The 17,327-nt window shown below is 42.3% G+C and overlaps 4 protein-coding genes across 6 annotated transcripts in view; 1 reads left to right on the top strand and 3 right to left on the bottom strand.

Moving 5' to 3' along the window:
* Positions 1-1,594: 1,594 nt before the first annotated feature.
* LOC108570466 (general transcription factor IIE subunit 2) lies at positions 1,595-2,934 on the top strand. Its single transcript, XM_017932330.1, has 4 exons — positions 1,595-1,749; positions 1,944-2,208; positions 2,274-2,483; positions 2,566-2,934. The coding sequence occupies exons 1-4, from the start codon at positions 1,688-1,690 to the stop codon at positions 2,884-2,886; spliced, it is 858 nt and encodes a 285-aa protein (XP_017787819.1). The 5' UTR covers positions 1,595-1,687; the 3' UTR covers positions 2,887-2,934.
* Positions 2,935-3,567: 633 nt separating this feature from the next.
* LOC108570497 (ras-related and estrogen-regulated growth inhibitor) lies at positions 3,568-9,361 on the bottom strand. Of its 2 annotated transcripts, none has more exons than XM_017932364.1 (6): positions 8,903-9,361; positions 7,636-7,749; positions 4,955-5,011; positions 4,246-4,319; positions 3,863-4,129; positions 3,568-3,782 (listed from the first exon to the last, which is right to left on the bottom strand). In XM_017932364.1, coding segments are annotated over exons 1-6 (669 nt in total). In that variant the 5' UTR covers positions 8,904-9,361; the 3' UTR covers positions 3,568-3,626. The 2 variants fall into 2 exon arrangements, with proteins under 2 accessions (XP_017787853.1, XP_017787854.1); XM_017932365.1 differs by having other exon boundaries at positions 8,907-9,361.
* A 515-nt stretch (positions 9,362-9,876) lies between these two features.
* Positions 9,877-12,570, bottom strand: LOC108570422. The gene is made up of 8 exons (XM_017932283.1): positions 12,525-12,570; positions 12,072-12,316; positions 11,630-11,853; positions 11,389-11,572; positions 11,064-11,278; positions 10,798-10,993; positions 10,450-10,720; positions 9,877-10,016 (listed from the first exon to the last, which is right to left on the bottom strand). The coding sequence occupies exons 1-8, from the start codon at positions 12,568-12,570 to the stop codon at positions 9,877-9,879; spliced, it is 1,521 nt and encodes a 506-aa protein (XP_017787772.1).
* A 1,168-nt stretch (positions 12,571-13,738) lies between these two features.
* The window catches only part of LOC108570496 (tyrosine 3-monooxygenase), a 9,943-nt gene continuing 6,354 nt past the window's right edge, over positions 13,739-17,327 (bottom strand). For both annotated transcript variants that reach the window (XM_017932362.1, XM_017932363.1), the window contains 3 exons: positions 16,077-16,896; positions 14,945-15,308; positions 13,739-14,592 (listed from right to left, as the gene is read on the bottom strand). In XM_017932362.1, coding sequence (XP_017787851.1) covers positions 14,428-14,592; positions 14,945-15,308; positions 16,077-16,896 — 1,349 coding nt within the window. In that variant the 3' untranslated portion in view covers positions 13,739-14,427. The remainder of the gene's footprint in view (positions 14,593-14,944; positions 15,309-16,076; positions 16,897-17,327) is intronic.

Below are 17,327 nucleotides of genomic sequence, written 5' to 3'. Positions count from 1 at the left end.
CGCTTCTCTCGTCGCTCCTCGCGCCTCCCCGCGCCTACCCTTGTCGCCCTCCTCTGCCCACCGTGCTACAGATCCCGCTCTACGGTGCCATCTCCACCAACCAACCCCTTCGTACACCCTCTCACGCGCGCCCTCTTTTCGCTCTCTCGCTCTCGCGACACACTTTTCCCCGTCTTTCTCTGTCCCGGTTCGGAGCTGAAAGCGCACGCTTAACGCGCATGCTACGACCGAATTCTATCCACGGATACCGATGCGCAGCAAAGGGAACCACAGGCTGCTCGGTCGGTACGTCGAGACGCAAAAACCGTACGACGAACCGTAGGAGATACACGGAGGAGCATTTCTCTGTCAGAACGATAACAAGTCACGAAGCGGGTTATCGAATGCAAACATCCCGACGCGAATCTGTTCGGAATGATGTTGACATTACCGAACGATTGTTTTGCTTGCAATCCTGACGTTGACGACCACGATGTTTGCGCGATCGCTGCGATACGAACGCGGCCGCGACCATGATTTCACGTATTACGCTTACGGACGTTTGTGTTGTAGCGGATATAGGTAACTTTGAGGAAAGGTACGCGTCTTTTAGCAATGCGAGCGATTACCGAACGCGGGAATAGAATGTTGGAGACATATTTGAATTTGTTAATTTTAGACAATATGGCGGGAATATCGTTACTACGTCGTAACAATTGGCGGGAAATAATTAGCGTAGATTATGCCGAATTGAGATTTGTCGAATAAATCGTTGGTATTGAAATTAGAGGTTCACTTTTATCAGTTGAAAATTTTGATAGAACGAATTATAGGAATTGAAATATGAAGTGTGAAAATAGGACGGTCGTGCGTACGTGACAAAATGGCACGCGATTTCTCGCTTTATGTAAAAGTTAGTACCGTACCTCTTGCAATGAGAACAATATGTTCTTTCTGTTCGCTCTTTTTAAACTCGTGGAAGGAACTGCTCTTAAGGCCGCGGTTGCTTTGCCCTTTTGACGCGACGTTCGTAAAGTAAAGCGCGAAATAAAGGAAGCCGGCTGCTCCGCTCGCAAAATGTCACAGACACCGAGACCGAGGAAACACGTCCATGAACTAGGACCACTTTTCAGCACGTAAAGCGTACGTACTTACACAAAGTCGTAAAATACCGATTCACTGCAACGATCGATGTCGAATTCGAAATATGAATCACCAGTTGGCACACGCGAAACACGATCACGATAAACGGGATTCTGAGAGATTCACAAGTACGTCATGAAACTGACACAAAACTCCCTATTATATATAAATAATCGAGATAACACAAACACTGACACAATAAACTGAAAGATTAACTTCAAAATATAACGTACACGTATTATTCATTGTGATTTATGGTAATATTCACTTTTTTTTTTCACTTTATCCGTATGCACACGTTTTACCGTACCGCTTGACTTTATTCGTGCCGCCGTACTTCGATATTTCAGCTACGAAAATGGTTTAAAATAATCGAACGATTTATCGAAAGTATGTAGGCGCATGCGCAATACTGTTCCATCATTCTCTCGACGCACGAGACGGAGAAGAACTTCTGATTGGTAGACGGTACATTGGGCGGTTAGAATGTGGCAAAAGTGACAGTTCGTGAAAAAATTCTAAATAAAAGATCTTGACTTTTGTATATTTGAAATTTTATTAAACAATGGATCCAGCGTTGCTCAGGGAGCGAGAGCTCTTTAAAAAAAGAGCTCTCAGCACACCAACGTACGTTTTAGCCTCGTATTAAACTTTCTAACCTCAAATTTGAATTGTACTGTAAATACGTATTACTGCAAAACTTGAGCTTTAAGTAGGATAAAGAAATAATTTAGCTTACATTTCGATATATGTACATATTTCTAATGTAATCTGTACTTTTTACGATGCAATATTGTGAACGACGAACTTTATTTGTATAGGGTAGAGAAAAAGAAAAGGGAACAAGAAAGGGACTCTTCGCGAGATGAGCCACTTAAAAAAAAACCAAAACCATCCACTGTTTCTACCGGTCCAAAATTGGACATGGTTAACTACAAAACCATGTCTGGTAGTACGCAATACAAATTTGGTGTTTTAGCCAAAATAGTAAAGCATATGAAAGCTAGGCATCAAGAAGGGGATGATCACCCTTTGACATTAGAAGAAATACTAGATGAAACAAACCAACTAGATGTTGGATCTAAGGTAAACTTAAAAATATAATAATGATCTTATAAAAGATCGTAAAGATCATGCTGATTTTCCATTAGGTAAAGCAGTGGCTTCAAACAGAAGCTCTTGTCAAAAATCCAAAGATAGAAGCGACTTCAGATGGTAGATTTGTATTCAAAGCTATGTATAAAATTAAGGATAAGAAATCTCTATTGAGACTATTAAAGCAACAAGACTTGAAAGGTCTTGGTGGAATACTCTTAGAGGATATACAAGAAAGCTTGCCTCACTGTGATAAACATTTAAAGGCAAGTAAAGGCACAATGGGACTGAATATGTTATAATACATAGTTTTAAATAGCAACTTTAATAGGAATCTATCAATTTTAGAGTCTACAAAATGAGATATTATTTATAACAAGACCCTTGGACAAGAAAAAGATTGTGTTTTATAACGATAAAACAGCACAATTCCCAATAGATGATGAATTTCAAAAGTTGTGGAGGGCTGTTGCAGTTGATGCAATGGATGATCAAAAGATTGACGAGTATCTAGAGAAACAGGGAATACGATCTATGCAAGATCATGGTCCTAAAAAACCAGCACCGATCAAAAGAAAGAAACCTATTAATAAGAGGAAACAATTTAAAAAGCCAAGAGATAATGAACATTTGGCGGATGTTTTAGAAACGTACGACGATGGAAAGTAAATATTCCTTGAATTGTGTAAATAAAGCAAATCTATGGCATAAGTGTTAACAGAGAAATAAGAATGTTTTATTACTATAACTTTATGAACATTATGAAATATGCAAGAAAAATCGTCTATTTTGAAGTTAAGATTTTAGGATTACATATCACAGTGATATAATAAATAAGTAAAATATTTATTGTCATAACTTCATTGTAAGTACAAAATAAATATAGATTAACTATTACAAGTTTCCATATCTATCTAAACTATGTTCGCACAAGTTATATTTATAATCAGCCTTCGAAAATCAACAAACCATAAATTTTTTACATATTGTAACGAAATAGAAAATGAAATTTCAATTCGAACATTTGTATCTTGCATTAAACTATTACGTAAGTGAACTGACATTGAAACTGTAAATCCTATCACCCAAAACAAAGCACGGGAGTACATTAAAAAATTGTGCTTACGTTACATGTCGTTACACGTTAACAAAATGTAATACGAAACCTATAAATTTACATATTATATACGATTTATATAATATCATATGAATCATAAACAGTGCATCATATTACATAAATCTTTGGTACTAAAACTTCAATAACAAATACACATATATGTATAAAATATGTGCCATTCGATCTTAAAATCTAAGAATACATTAAAAATTTCCTTGAAAGCAATCGTCGTAGTTCCATTATCTTTTTGAATAAAATTTACGTATCAATAAATTAAACAGTTACGTTTATATTAATCTTTCGGAAGTGCCGAATCACTTTTGCCTCGTGAATAAGCACGCGTCGCTTTGCTACCGAGCATTCTGTCCAATAAAGATTGTTTATTCCTCCTCCTAGCTGCCAAAACCTCTCGACACAATTCGTGGAAAGATTCAGCAACTTGAGTAACCTAAAGAGACAAATCATTTTTTTACAATAATAAAAACACTCAAAAACAAACATTTACGCAATCAGCAAATAGATATATACCTGTTCTGCAGCAGAAACTTCACCGAACCAGCATTCAAAGTCTTTCGCGAGTATTTCACCCTCTTCCGTGCTAACTTGTCTCAAGTGAACCATGTCTGCTTTGTTTCCAACCAAGGCGAGGGGCATCGTAGCTTCAGGATCAACTACCGCGAGTGTTTCCTTCGCCTTCCTTACAAAATTGAAGGAACTCCTGTCGATTATCGAGTAGACTAAAAGTAATCCATCCGCCCATTGTACAGTCTCCGTCGAGGGCAATTCGTCTTCGCTCTGAAACGTCAAGGGGAAAACGAACGTGGAAATAGGACGCCATTGTGTCACTTTCGATCGTTAATGGAACCATCTCGTTCGATCAAGATCTCGATTATCGTTGATAAAAACGTTACCTTCGGGCAAGTATCCAAAATCTCAAAAAGGATGGGTTCACCGTCGACCAACACCTCGTGTTTGTATCTGTTCTCTAAAAAAAAAAAAAAAACGAAGAAGAAAGAAGAAACGTGAGTTTGTTTTTTTTTTTAAAAAAAAAAAAAAAAACGAAGAAGAAAGAAGAAACGTGAAGACCACATTTTTTTTTTCAATGCGAACGATACGACTTTGCGCGCGAAACAATTCGTGTGCGACACGGAAAAATTATGTAATAAATGTTCACCGCGGGAACGCATGCAGTCGAAAGATAAGGTAGCCGGACGCGTCGGGTAAGTAGATCTTTCCAGTCCAGTCTAGTTTTAGATCCCGACGAAGCACGTGCTCGCTAGAGAGCTGCTTGTCTCTCCTGTCTGCGTCTCTGTATTTGTACAAAACAAGAAGTTTTGTTCGAGTATCAACCTCGCATTAGTACCCGTCCTGTCTAGTGTCAAATTCGTCTTCGATAAATTTAGACCAGACGCGGGCCGGAGGTATGCGTAGGGAGAAGGTATACGTGGCCCCCGAGGTACCCACAGCCACAGCATTTGCTGGCAGTTTTTCAAATAAATGCGTCATTCTATTGTCCACTCTATTCACATTTCATCGTAATTTACGTAATTTACACCGTCGTCAAGAAGCCGCATCTTATCGCTAGCAGGCCACGAACTTGTAAATTGAGATGTTCCTTACCTGACTGGTGATCATATTCCCCGATGTATCTCCGCGTTAGAAATCTGACTGTCAGTGCTGGAATTCAAGAAGAGTACACGTTGTTGAAACGTTGTTGTTCTAAACTAATGGATATAAACGCGAATCAAGTCCATGTGCAATGAAACGTTTGTGTTTCACGGACACGTTACGATTCTGTTTCTATCGGTATCCGTATAACTTTTCTGTAGTGGCGTGTTCCATCTATCACGCCAGTACGTACAAAACCGTGACATGTATTAGATTGTGCATTCATCAATACATATTCCATGCACATATCTGTTAGAAAGTTGTCAACCTACATTTTCCTAGAGCCGCTCATTGTCCTATTTTCATCGTTTCTTCTACTATTCGGTTAATTAGAATGATTAAAGACACCGATCAACGAAAGAGGTTAGAAAATTTGTCGATAATAAAACGCGCGTCGCACGGTCGATTTGCGAGTAATCTAAGTAATCGACCGAGTTCGAACGTTCAGTTACTTTGACATTTCTTCCCTATTCCGATCGGGTAAAATCAATTTCCACCTGATATTGTGAAAACGTGCGCGATCCAGCTCGATACGATACACGCGTTCCGACGTATCGCGATCAGATCGAGAGAAACGAGAGCTACAGCCTAGTGACCCGCTTCGAGGTATACCACACTATTTTTACCTCGAACTCGAACCTGCCACGGCGCCACAAAACCTTGCACGAGCGCTGAAACGTCACCATGGTGTGTTTCATCTTAAATTCAATGAAAAGTGACCTGTTTTATAAACGCCATGGACAAGTTACTTTCGAGGCAAACTTCACGCAATATATCGAATCAGGGTCGATTACCTACTGACATCGATGCACACGTAGTACATATTTAACACGAGCGTTCTTTCGCGAAAATCGAAATGTTGCTTCGTTAAATCGAAAACGTGCGAAACGTTCGACTCGAATTTCTGGATTTTCCAAGGTGGCTAAAATTGTAAACTGACCGCATAGTGGCCTGACCAAAACGCTCAAACACCAGACACCGCGTTGTGCTTTATATCATGATTGTCACGACCACCTGAACGTGCGTTTCGTGGAAAACTAAAAATTTAACGGCGATCTGTGTGTGTGTGTACGTATTTACGCCCGAGTCCTTAGATTTCGATGCTTTCCTTCGACGTCGTGGCTCGTTAAAAGTTGGTCGGTTTGTTCGTGCCAATTTTCCTCTCGCGGATCAATTCTACTATCTCGAACCGCCTTTATTCCTTTTCTTTCAACGAAGCGAACAATTATTTGGCAAGTTAAAAATACTTGCCCCGATGGAAAGTATGTATACAGAAGCCACAACGGAATCATCAACAGTATCATCGTTGTTTCGGTGTATACAAACCGTCGGTTTCCATTTCATTCGCAGGAAATTGACGCTACGGCTTGTAATCGTTTATAAGAACGCGATCCAAGGAAATTTTGAAATAAAACTTTATAAATAGGGTACGAACACTTTGCGGTCAGCGCGGGACGGCAACGGTTGCCGGGGTCCGACCAATTATTTATTCACCTATGCCTTAACACGTGCCATTACCAAAAATACACGCGGTTGGCTACTCTCAGGGTCCTAGGCCACGCTTCTCGCTCACACACACACACACACACCTATCGAGTAAGTATACGCGCTCGATCCGTGCACTTGTACTTGAATTAACACCTGACACTTTTTTTTTTCAACGCTCTACCACACCTTCGACAATCTTCTTGGATATCGTTCAAAGCTGTTAAAATGCTAACAAGTTCGGATTAACTGATGAGATCCAGATAAGCTTGCACTTATATCATATTTGTTATTCTGGCAAAGAGGACGTTAGTACAAAAATATATTTACTCAAAATATTTTATATATTTACTGACAATATTTTTATATTACAGTGACCTTATATATGGGTCATTAATGACCCAAGTGAAATTTCACTCACGAATTTGTATTTTTATTAAAAAAAGTTTGGAACATTTGGCTTAATTAATTCTGTAATTTAGTAGAGACTTTGATAAGTGTTGCAGAATTTTTTCAAATTTTCTAAAAGCCCGGAACAGTAAAGAAATTAGACTTGGACACAAACGACCCATTTGCCTACGAAGTGTGAAAAAATAAGTTTGCCTACGAAGGGTTAATTTAAGTTTGCGAGAATGTTTAATAGAAACGTTATCTTGCACGTGTAACGAAATCAAGCGATATCAGAATATCAGAAATGTTTCTGAAGAGGAAAGCTGGTAAAAAAATTTAATAAATAATTGATCGAATTTCTAAAAATTCACGTCTAGTCTCTTACAAATCTACCATTTTCCAGCCACGCATCTCGTACGAAGTCGCACACGAAGAATTACGGTTAATGTTACGCTCGTTACGGTTGCAGCGGAATTAAGCGTCGCCGTAGCCGCGTCGAAAGCGTGAGTCGAGTGAAAAGGAGAGGAAAGCGGTCGGCGTTATAGCGTGCCGACCGATGAAAACAAAGTAACGCGGCTCTAAAAGTAGAAGCGTATTTTACATAACTATCCCACCGAAACGGTGTGTCGATTGAAACCATATCGAAGCGTTAACGGCCCGTCTGAATTTTCACAAAGTAGAGAAGAGAAAAAGAGGATATTTCGATCGGAGCTTTCTAATATGGGGCAAGATTTAAGATAAGGCGTGTTTATACCCACCGCTTTTCCCAACTCCTGGCGCTCCGATCACAGCCACCTTTACCTCGCATAGCGAACTCTTCTTCCTTCGAATACCTCTAATCGCATTTGACGTCATGCTCCGCGCATTTGTCACTGCACAAAGTGTAACAGAAAAACAAAAAAGGTACCAATGTAGCACGTGGGGAACAGAAACACTGTAAATGTGTGACGAATGTGGATGTCTATTCGCTTGTTTTTCATATCTTACATATCTTCGCTTGGCCGAGTTCCACGGGCGCTCGATATTACCGTCGAATTTCGTATAAAACGTTCGAATCGTCCGACAAGCAGGTAAAACTGTTCGTCTCGGTTGCGGTTTGCCAAGGAAAACACGCAGCGAATATTGTACGCTCGTAAACGTTTAGTTAATAATACCTCGGCGGGTTATTAACTGGCGAACGATAACAAATTTCCTCGCGAGAAGATTCTTCGATAGAAAGAAGGAAAAGAAGAAGAAAAAAGAAAAACAGAGAGAGAGACTTGAGACGAATTTATTCGATACTCTTCATCGATACTCTTCTTCTATCCATTAATAATTTTTACATCCCGATCTTAGAAACGGGACAACGACGGACGCGTTCCGGTAATATCGTGCAGCACGCGGTTCCATTTACCGGGTGTCTCGTGTCTCTCTCATTGAGAATGAAAACGGGACCATCTGCGAGGATCGGCGGAGGCATTCGCCTCGTGTTCCCCTTCGAACGAAAGTTTAAATACGCTGCACTCTCCTGTTCTGTCGGCGCCGCGCCGGGAGAAAGAAGACGAAGAGAAAGAGGAGAAGGAGGAGGAGGAGATGGTCTTGAAGGAGGTGAAAGAGGAGAGGAAATGGAAGCGGTGAAAGAGCGGGATCCGTGGTGCATGCGTGTGTATACTGGCGTCGTTGAAAGGAAAGAGAAGGGTAGACGTGATGGGTACATTAATAGAACAGTTCGCACATGTCCCGTGGAATCCGTGGAATTTACTCCGGCGTCTAACAATGTACCGGCGCGGCACGTAAGTCGCGTTACGGGTGAACTGGCCTGCTAGATTGGGCATGACCGTGTTTTGGTCGCGAACGATGCACCCGATATATCCCGATCTTTATCATTTTCTTTATTATTCTAACATACATTCGCGAGCTATTTATGAACCACGAGCACGCGTATTTCTTTGAAAAATAGGTAAAAAATTCTGTCGATCTACCCGTTTCAGTGATTCGAACGATCGAAGATCCTCCAGTGTTATTTTTATTTCACCGCATACTTACTTACCACTCGGCTAGAACACACCGATGTACCGTTCCTTCAGCATTCCTCGGCGCACTTTCTATCAGGTCGCGCGACGCCCGAATATCGTCGTCGTCGGCCTCGCGAGATTCTCGTTTCGAACGAAAGGGAAAAAGACTGTGCGCCACACCAGTCGCGGCTACGTGAACACACGCCGATACTTTCGTCCCTACTATCTCCGCGTGGAAGGTTCCCTTTTGCGAAGACAATGCCGTCGAAGGGAGTCGGCTGGGTATGTACGGTTAATCGCGTGAAACAGGTCGGAACGGATCGATATCGAAAATCCACGTCTTCTCGAAAAGGGGAAAGAAAAACAACAATAGTTGGATCGATCGATCCGCTACTGTGTGCATAACAGTAAGTAGCGTCACGTGCTACCCGATGATTTCGCGGTTCCGTTGCGTGATCCGACGCGCTTCTTGGTCTCCGCACGACTGTCTCTCCCCATTCTCTTTTGGCGGCTCGCGGAGTCGGGCCTCTTTTATTGCTCTTAAGCCACGTACGCGCGATATCCACTTCCGGCCTGTTGAGCGCGCACCGGCGAGAAGGTCGCGTTTTTCGAAAATTAAATCGGCCAAATCCTGGCCAAATATTGACTCTTGCGAAAATTAATCGTCGTTTCGCGGAATACGTGTCGTTCGGTATTCCAGACGCGTAGCGGAAATTTGTTTGGAAAATTGACGCGTTCGCGGAATCGGATAATTCGTCTGGTTGTTGTTTTGGAGCTGATTCTATAGGAGATCGAGATTCTGTTCGAAAGTGAGATAAGTAGACGAGCGGTGAAGAGACGAGATACGGAGGATTTATTCGAAATCGTGTTATTTTGGGACGAGTGAACGATTCGAATGTTGGTTGGATTGTTACTGTTTTAACGAGATCGTGTGGGTATCGGATACGGCAGATTTCTAATTTTGCCGACGGTCTGAGTGTGCAACGGCAAGTCTAGCATCCTTGGCTAGAGGAGCCACTCGTCGGTTAACCCTTGGCTCTCTTCCTTTCCGACCTCGCTGCGCTTCAAAGCAGCTCGCCTCGACGCCTCCGGACAACCGCCGAAGATCCAGTTTATTGCACGCAACAGGGTTGGTTTCAGTCGATCTGAATCGTCAGAACAGTTCGCTGGATATTAGCGTTTTTTAAAAAATTTTTCAATGTACAGTGTTTCAAAATTTAACATAGTAATAATTTTGTTTCATAGATAAACGCTTTTTGACTCGCTATAGTTTTCAGTGCACCCCAATTTATAGTAGGCCGCTAAAATAAAAAAAGAAAAATATAAAATTTTCTTAAAAAAAGAAACGAAAGTGACCTTTGCATTTCATTAACCCTTCCCAAAAAAATGAAATTATTGTCACTATGGGACAGTTTCCATAAAGCTATGTAACTTTTGTAGGAAACATTTTTCTGATATTTCAAATATAGCAGAAATGTCTCAGGTGACAAAGTTAGGTGAAACACTCTGTACATTCATAATTGACCGATTTTCAATTTTTCGTTTAAACTGCAACTCGAAATACTGTTTCAAACGTACTCTTCAACATGGGTTCCGCATAAATGTCGTCGTAATAATCGAAGATCGAGTCGGTGGAGCTTTTTCGATAGAAGTGATTCTCTCTTTGAGGTCTCTCGTCGAGATCGTGTCTCGTGGTTGCTCGTTCAGTTTGAGAATTTTCGTCGTCCGCTTCCCCTCCCCGATCGGTGAAATAAGAAGTATTGTTGCGACAGAAACCTGTTCGTGGACTATCATCGTTCCTCAACTTCTTCCTGTAGCCTCTCGATGTGCTTTCATACCGATGTCCACTCTCCTCGAACTTCTAATCGAAATAGAAATCCGTACAAACGTATCTCGTGTAATTTCTAATTAAAAACGATCAGTTACCCGTTGCATAGGATTTTTCACGCGATCGTTTGTGTCTTCCTCTTGAAAATCCACTCTGCGACTGTTGGTCGAGTTAATTGTCTTCGCTGAACCTTTACCTTTGTGACTGTAATTACTGTAATTGCTCGTGTATGAGTTTTTTTCATTTTCTTCGACTTTTTTGTGGATTTTAGGAGACACCGTACTTCGAGAAGCTCTGAAACGATTCGTCACGGAGATTACAATATGCCTACCAATATTTCCGACACGTATAGTGATTCATTTACTTTAGTATATTCTTTACATCAACTGGAGACGTCGAGTCTACAGCTTCTTTGTTGCTCGGTTCACCTGACGACATGGAACAGCCACTTGGTCCGCAGCATCCACCGCCACATTGATATTGGCTCGTTTGATACAGAGATTTATCGACGGAGTACCTTGACGTGTTTTCCTCTGGTATCGAGTTCAATTCAACTTCTTTAACATACGATTCCATTACCTGTATCGTTAGAGAAATTTGTGAAAACTCGCGGAGAAGCGACTTTACCTTCCGTATAAGCACAGAATGGAAGACAAGCTGTAAAAACGCTTAATTACCGAATCTGTCGCGTGATCACTGTGATCTCTGGTAGGTCCTTCTTGCTCTGAACTAGAAGCTTCCGCTTTCGAAGACAATTTATCAGTCGAGGTACCGCATTCTTTGTATTCCACTTTTAGATAAGGATCTTGTACAATCACCAAGTCGTCCTTCTCGTACTTCTCATCGAGTATCGCCATTTCTCGCGGGCTGCCGCTGTAATAAATCGAAGTAAAAGAAATTCCAAGTAAGTTGTTTGTCAAATTTTTATACCTGATTAGAAGAGCGTAATTCTCAACAGACGATTCGTTGACACGTTTTCCACTAGACGAATTCGTTTCCAGGTACTTTTCAATGTCCTCCAATTTATCCGAGTAAAAGTAGACTGGTTTGGTGACTTCCATGCAAGGTTCAGGCGGAACATCCTTAATGACGCCATTTCGAAAACGGTGACCAGAATGTCTGTGCTCCTTGTTCTGTTTTCCGCTCAGTTTTTTCTTTTCTTTACTGTTGCAAGATATTCACTGTTGTTATTTTCGTAAAATACATCTTTCCCGCGGTTCTTAATTTAAAAAGAAGGGCTTTTATAATTCAAACGACGTAGCAATCTGCGAAAAATATTTTTCACATTTCTACCAACGATCTACCAATCTGTGAAGAATATTTTGCACATTTCTGCTAAAAAACGAAAGCCATTGTTAATAATTTCACAAACTGACCCTAATACTCCGTCGTCCTCGAGGAACATTTTCGACTGTCTGCCATAATTCTTCTGCGCCCGATCGGAGTCCTCGTCCTGGGTATCTTGCGACATCCTCTTCTGCAACAGTTGTTCGTATCGAGCACGCTGATACTTGGACTTGATCTTCTCGTACATGTACCCGCTCTCGCGCGTGCTCAGCGCAGATTTCAAGCCGTTCGCCGTCAGATCGATCAACGCGTAACAAATTCTGCGCGCGTCTGTGAAATAAACATTTCAATCACCCGGTGTCGCGTGTAGCCTTAAAGATGAATAAAGGAAAATGTGTTGCGGTCGTGTCGATATAAATCATCTCGCTTTCCAATTTTACGAAGAACACTCCTACACAGGAAGTCTTCCGAGAGTTACTCTTATCTCTTTCCTGTTTCGCTCGTTTACTTTTCTTCGTATTCTTTCTATCGTACTCACGCGGTCGCGATTCCGGTACATAATAGAGAACCACGCCGGACAACATCAACGCGATCACGGAGAATCGTTTCAGATGACTGATCCAGCCGAACATTGAGAACGCCTCCTCCGAATAACCTGCGCGAACGAAGAAGGAAGTGACTTGGATCATCGATCACCCACCACGCTTTCACTTACTATCGTTGTTCCATGATTTCGCCGCGGCACATTGTATCGCGAGGGCGCACAACACCGTGAAAAGTTTCATGGTCCCCGTAGAGGACGCGGTTTTACCCGTTCGCCGGCTGGGTAATCGATCTTGCCCCTACGTGTCGATCGCCATGACGTTTTCGGGGAGCGAACAAAGAACGGAAGGTGGCAACGATCGAGCCTCTTCGACGCCCCGAGGCGGACGATCAGGAAGCGAATTTCACTTCGATTCGTGTCGTTTACGCGAGTAATGTGTGTATGTGTGTGAGAGGTATACGGATTGTTGTTCGAAATGGAGAAGAGCGTTGCGATAATTAAAGAGAAAAATGTTTCTGTGAACGATAACGTACGGCTTATCGGTAGGAATAAACGAAAGCAATTGGTAAGATTCATATCTTAGGTTTTTATTATGCTCTGAGTACTTTACAATATAATACAAAGGAAATCTAGCGAAAGCGCCGACCGTTTTTCTACAGCTGAGCAAGCGTGAAAAAGGCGTGCGCCTCGATACGAACGCGGAAAAGTATTTGGTACGAGTTAGCGACGGGATAATAGTGCAGGGTGCGCAAGCAAGGACTCTTGCACTACACGCTAGACGGTGCGTCTCTAATTGCAACACTGATCCGTGACTTCGTAATCGAAGTTATGTTCGTGAGAAGTAGGTAACGAGTTTCTCGGGAAACAATGCAGTTCCTCTACCCTAGTTTCTATTTTTTTTTCTGTTTTTCTTTTTTTTTTTTTTTTTTTTTTTTTTGGAAGTTGCCGGACGATTGTCGCGATTTGCATTCAGATCGAGAGAACGTGCATGTTTCCCCAAAAAATACGTGTTCGTTAATAACTATCTAAAAATAAAGAACCTACATTGCTTTATATAATACTAGTCGTCTCTTCGTACAATTCATCTCTGAATCGAGACGACACATTGATTACGTTCTATCGCGGCTGGATGAAGCAAAGTTCAAACGCGACTACGTAATACTCTACGACTAACCTAGAAATAATAATAATAATAATAATAATAATAATAAAATGTAATACAATAGAATAAAATACAATAGGTATAACGTAACGAGATAACGAGAATACGTGCGCGTGAAACGTTCAAAGCGTTAAACGGATTCGATGCGTTTTTTAACAGACACAGAGATCCACCAATAATACTTTTTGCTAGAATATCGCGCTCCTGGACAAATCCGGGTAAACGCGAATTCAATAAATAACACTAGGAGGATACGATTAAGGTTCTCGGTGATTCGTATTATGTTAATATATACCTAGGAACGATCAATTTGATCCACGGGCAAGATAGAGAGAAAAAGAAACGTCGAATCCACGTCTCGAACGTGCACCCTTGTATACACGCGCACGTGCGTTCAACTACGCGGATGGACGACTTTATACACAGAGTGAGAACGATTTTTAATGCGAACGACGAACGATGATAAAGATGACGCGTGACATAGACCACCGGGCCAACGAGAAACTCGACGTCTTTCCGAGAAACAAAAATATAATACCTATGTACATTTTGCTTCTCTTGATTTCTGAGCGCGGAGGAAAGATAAGATTCGCGAATCCTAAGTGAGCAAACTTGAAAAATACTAGATGGAAAGATAGAGAAGAAAGACGTCGAAGATCGAGGAGCTTGCGGAGAAACTCGGCGATTTTCGCGAAGGGAGCAATCGGTGTCACAGGGGATACATTCCCCGCGTATTTACGCGAACGACTTCTTGATTTTGTTGATGGCGTTCGTGAGATGGGTCATCTCTGTGTTCAGCTGAGACATCAAGTTGTCCAACCTGTCCACGCTGTCGAGAACCTCGACACGCTGCGTGTGCGGATTGAACCTGACTTCGAACGGTCGGCTCATGGTGGACACCTGAAATGAACAATTTTCGAATAAGCAATCGAGGAGAATTGCGTAGATTCGCGAGTAAATCAAAACTGGTCCATTTTTTAGCCGGAAATCTCTTAAATGTGATCAATTATTTGGAAAATCTTAAGTATGTGCTTTTTCAAGCATACCTCGTTCAGATTGCAACGTGTTGAAAGTTATTAAAAAAATTTGGAAAAATGTCGAACACCGAATATCGGTCACTCGAATAACTGATTTACAGTAGATGACAAGATAATGATAATATTTGTTAAACTATTGTATCTCGCGAGAGAACCGAGCGTTTCGGCGCACGTCGCGCCAGGCATTGAAGTCTCCAGTATCGAGCGACACTCACCCAGCGGCGGAACTTCTCCTTAGCGTCCTCGAAGCTCTCCGCGACGAAGTAGATCGGTTGGTATTCTTGATCCTGATACTTCTGCAGAGCGGTAGTTGTTGGCTCGAATGCTCGATGTTCGCATTTATCGCTCAAAGCGTGAAGAAGCTCTCCGTAGGCGGAGAGAAGACCAGCGCCGTAAGCTTTCACCTCTTCGCCCTCCTTGCAGAGACCGAACTCAACGGTGAACCAGTAAATCGTGGATAATTTTTCAATCTCTTCGTCAGAGGCGCCGAGAGAAGCGAGACCGATTTCTTGGGAAAATTGAGCAAAGCTTGGGTCACCAAGCAGCGGCATGTGTCCCAAGAGTTCATGGATGCAGTCTCTGCGAATTAAAAGAAGGGACGAGAAATTAAAGGAGTCTCTCGATTAACGAAGCTAATAGTATCAGTGGTATTATGTTCTTATTAATACCGAAGGAAGGCAATTTAACTGAATATTAATACACGAGGACAAGAGAACGAAGGGAAATAGGGGCGAAAGTTCTCGTGAAACTAAATAGGGGAATATCGTAATGGAGCTTTCATCTCTGCGCTATAATTTCGTTATCTGAAATTTCACGTTGAAATGGTGTCCGCGTGTCTGTAGAAATAACGCGATCGTTCTACTATAGCGACTTGGAAAAAAGCAGTATTAAAATGAGTATTCGAAGAAGAATAAAGATAAGAAATGTCTGTAATCTTTACTCTAAGGAATTAACGAGGAATAGACGAAATGTTACTATCTCCGATGTTTTTTCAAATAACAATTGACAAGTTTAAATCACGGCGATTGCTTCTTTGCGCGATACGCTTTCGCCGGTATCGAAAATCTGAACGCGGAAGCTGTTACCGCGGAGAAACGAGTTCGCAACTGTGAAACTGAGTTATCAACGCCATCGTGTCGTTAAAAGCCAATTAGGGCTCCATTACGAGCTTAGAGGGGCACGGTAATTCTATTATTATCGTTCTCTGTGTTAACGCTAGCTCTCATCATAACGCAGTATCGATTTCCTCGTATTCCCTCCTACGTATGAAAAGATCTCTTCTTCCGAGTACGAGCTCGAAGAATAATTACAAAACGAAAAATTCAAAGATACTTAAGAGATACTTACGGTTCTGGAGTATGATACGGGCTGTTGATATGACGAACGTATTGGGTGCTCTGGAATACTCTGAAGGCGAGACTCGACAAGAAGTCTCTAGCCGTGAGCAGTCCAGCAGCGGGTCTCAGAGTGAATCCGGTGTGAGTCTTCAAGAAGTCGCTCACTTCCTGCAGCTGAGGTATGCGATGCGGCTCGAAGATCTTCTCCTCTTGCAGTTTCTTGAAGATTCTCTGATATTCCACGCAAGCGTGTTTCGGTACCAGGTCAATGACCGTGTTGAACACGCGGGACCAAGTCTCGTTCTCCGTCTCGGTGTATGGAATATTTGGTATCGGGTCGCCGTACTTGTACGCGAAAGCAATCTCCGCGATAACCTTCCTACGTGCACGATACTCCTTATCGGCGAATCCAGGATGGTTCATGTCGAGATCAGGCTCGTATTTGGTCATCAAATGGTTGCAGTTGTCGAGATCGCAAGCGTGTCTCGGGAACCACGGGTCTTTGATGCTGACAGAGTTGTCCGCGAGCAAAGTGACGCCGTCCAATGCGGAGCTCTGACGAAGATTTCGAATCAGCTGAAGCAGACTCTGTCTGGTCATGTCAACTTTCACGAGCACGTCGAACTGGTGGCCTTCTTTCTTGGAAGGTCTGGACTCGACGTGAGTCACCGTTCCCTTGAAATTCTCGATGGTCTTCAGGATCCTCGCCAGGGAACCGATCCCTTCGCGAAGACGCAGAACAAGCGCCGCCTTTTGAACGGTGTGCTCGCTCTCCGGGGATTCGGCGATGGTCTTAGCGAGCACCACTTCCTCTTCCGTTAATCCAGCGTCTGAAAGCAAGCGTGAAACATTTTTCTTCGAATGGAGTTCCGAAAAATGATCGTGTAACATCGGTGGAAACGGTCGGAGCTCTTAGGTCATTAGGGCTCGAATCAAGTATTCCCATTGTGAGATCTTTACGCGTTATTTCGAGGCGCTAAGTGATTTCTGCGGACGGTAATAATCGGGCAATTCAAAGTCCATTTCCGTGAAATGTCTGCTCTCGGCCACTTTTATGCCGAGGGGGAGGAGGAAATAGGGACAGAATAAAGTACCTCTTATTGTCGCCCACGGACGTGCCCGGCTACTGGGCGAAGTAAAGACGGAGACGGCACAAAAAGAAATAACCGTGTTATACATTTATCGTGGACGCACGAAGGCGTTCCAGGAACAGAGAGAAAAGAGGTCTCTGGCTAATACGATTCTAAATGCACAAAGCGGA

Source organism: Habropoda laboriosa, unplaced genomic scaffold (assembly GCF_001263275.1).
Source record: "Habropoda laboriosa isolate 0110345459 unplaced genomic scaffold, ASM126327v1 scaffold84, whole genome shotgun sequence".
NCBI classification, from domain to species: domain Eukaryota; kingdom Metazoa; phylum Arthropoda; class Insecta; order Hymenoptera; family Apidae; genus Habropoda; species Habropoda laboriosa.
Note: the sequence above shows the minus strand (reverse complement) of the source record. Positions and strands in the feature narration are given on the sequence as shown.

Coding starts and splice junctions, on each gene's coding strand:
- LOC108570466 (XM_017932330.1), top strand. CDS start 1,688: ATGGATCCAGCGTTGCTCAGGGAGCGAGAGCTCTTTAAAAAAAGAGCT. Junction 2,209..2,273: donor AACTAGATGTTGGATCTAAG/GTAAACTTAAAA, acceptor ATTTTCCATTAG/GTAAAGCAGTGGCTTCAAAC. Junction 2,484..2,565: donor ACTGTGATAAACATTTAAAG/GCAAGTAAAGGC, acceptor TATCAATTTTAG/AGTCTACAAAATGAGATATT.
- LOC108570497 (XM_017932364.1), bottom strand. Junction 5,012..7,635: donor GCCAGGAGTTGGGAAAAGCG/GTGGGTATAAAC, acceptor CTTGAATTCCAG/CACTGACAGTCAGATTTCTA. Junction 4,320..4,954: donor GGAATATGATCACCAGTCAG/GTAAGGAACATC, acceptor TTTTTTTTTTAG/AGAACAGATACAAACACGAG.
- LOC108570422 (XM_017932283.1), bottom strand. CDS start 12,570: ATGTTGTCCGGCGTGGTTCTCTATTATGTACCGGAATCGCGACCGC. Junction 12,317..12,524: donor TGTACCGGAATCGCGACCGC/GTGAGTACGATA, acceptor TTTATTTCACAG/ACGCGCGCAGAATTTGTTAC. Junction 11,573..11,629: donor AATTACGCTCTTCTAATCAG/GTATAAAAATTT, acceptor GATTTATTACAG/CGGCAGCCCGCGAGAAATGG.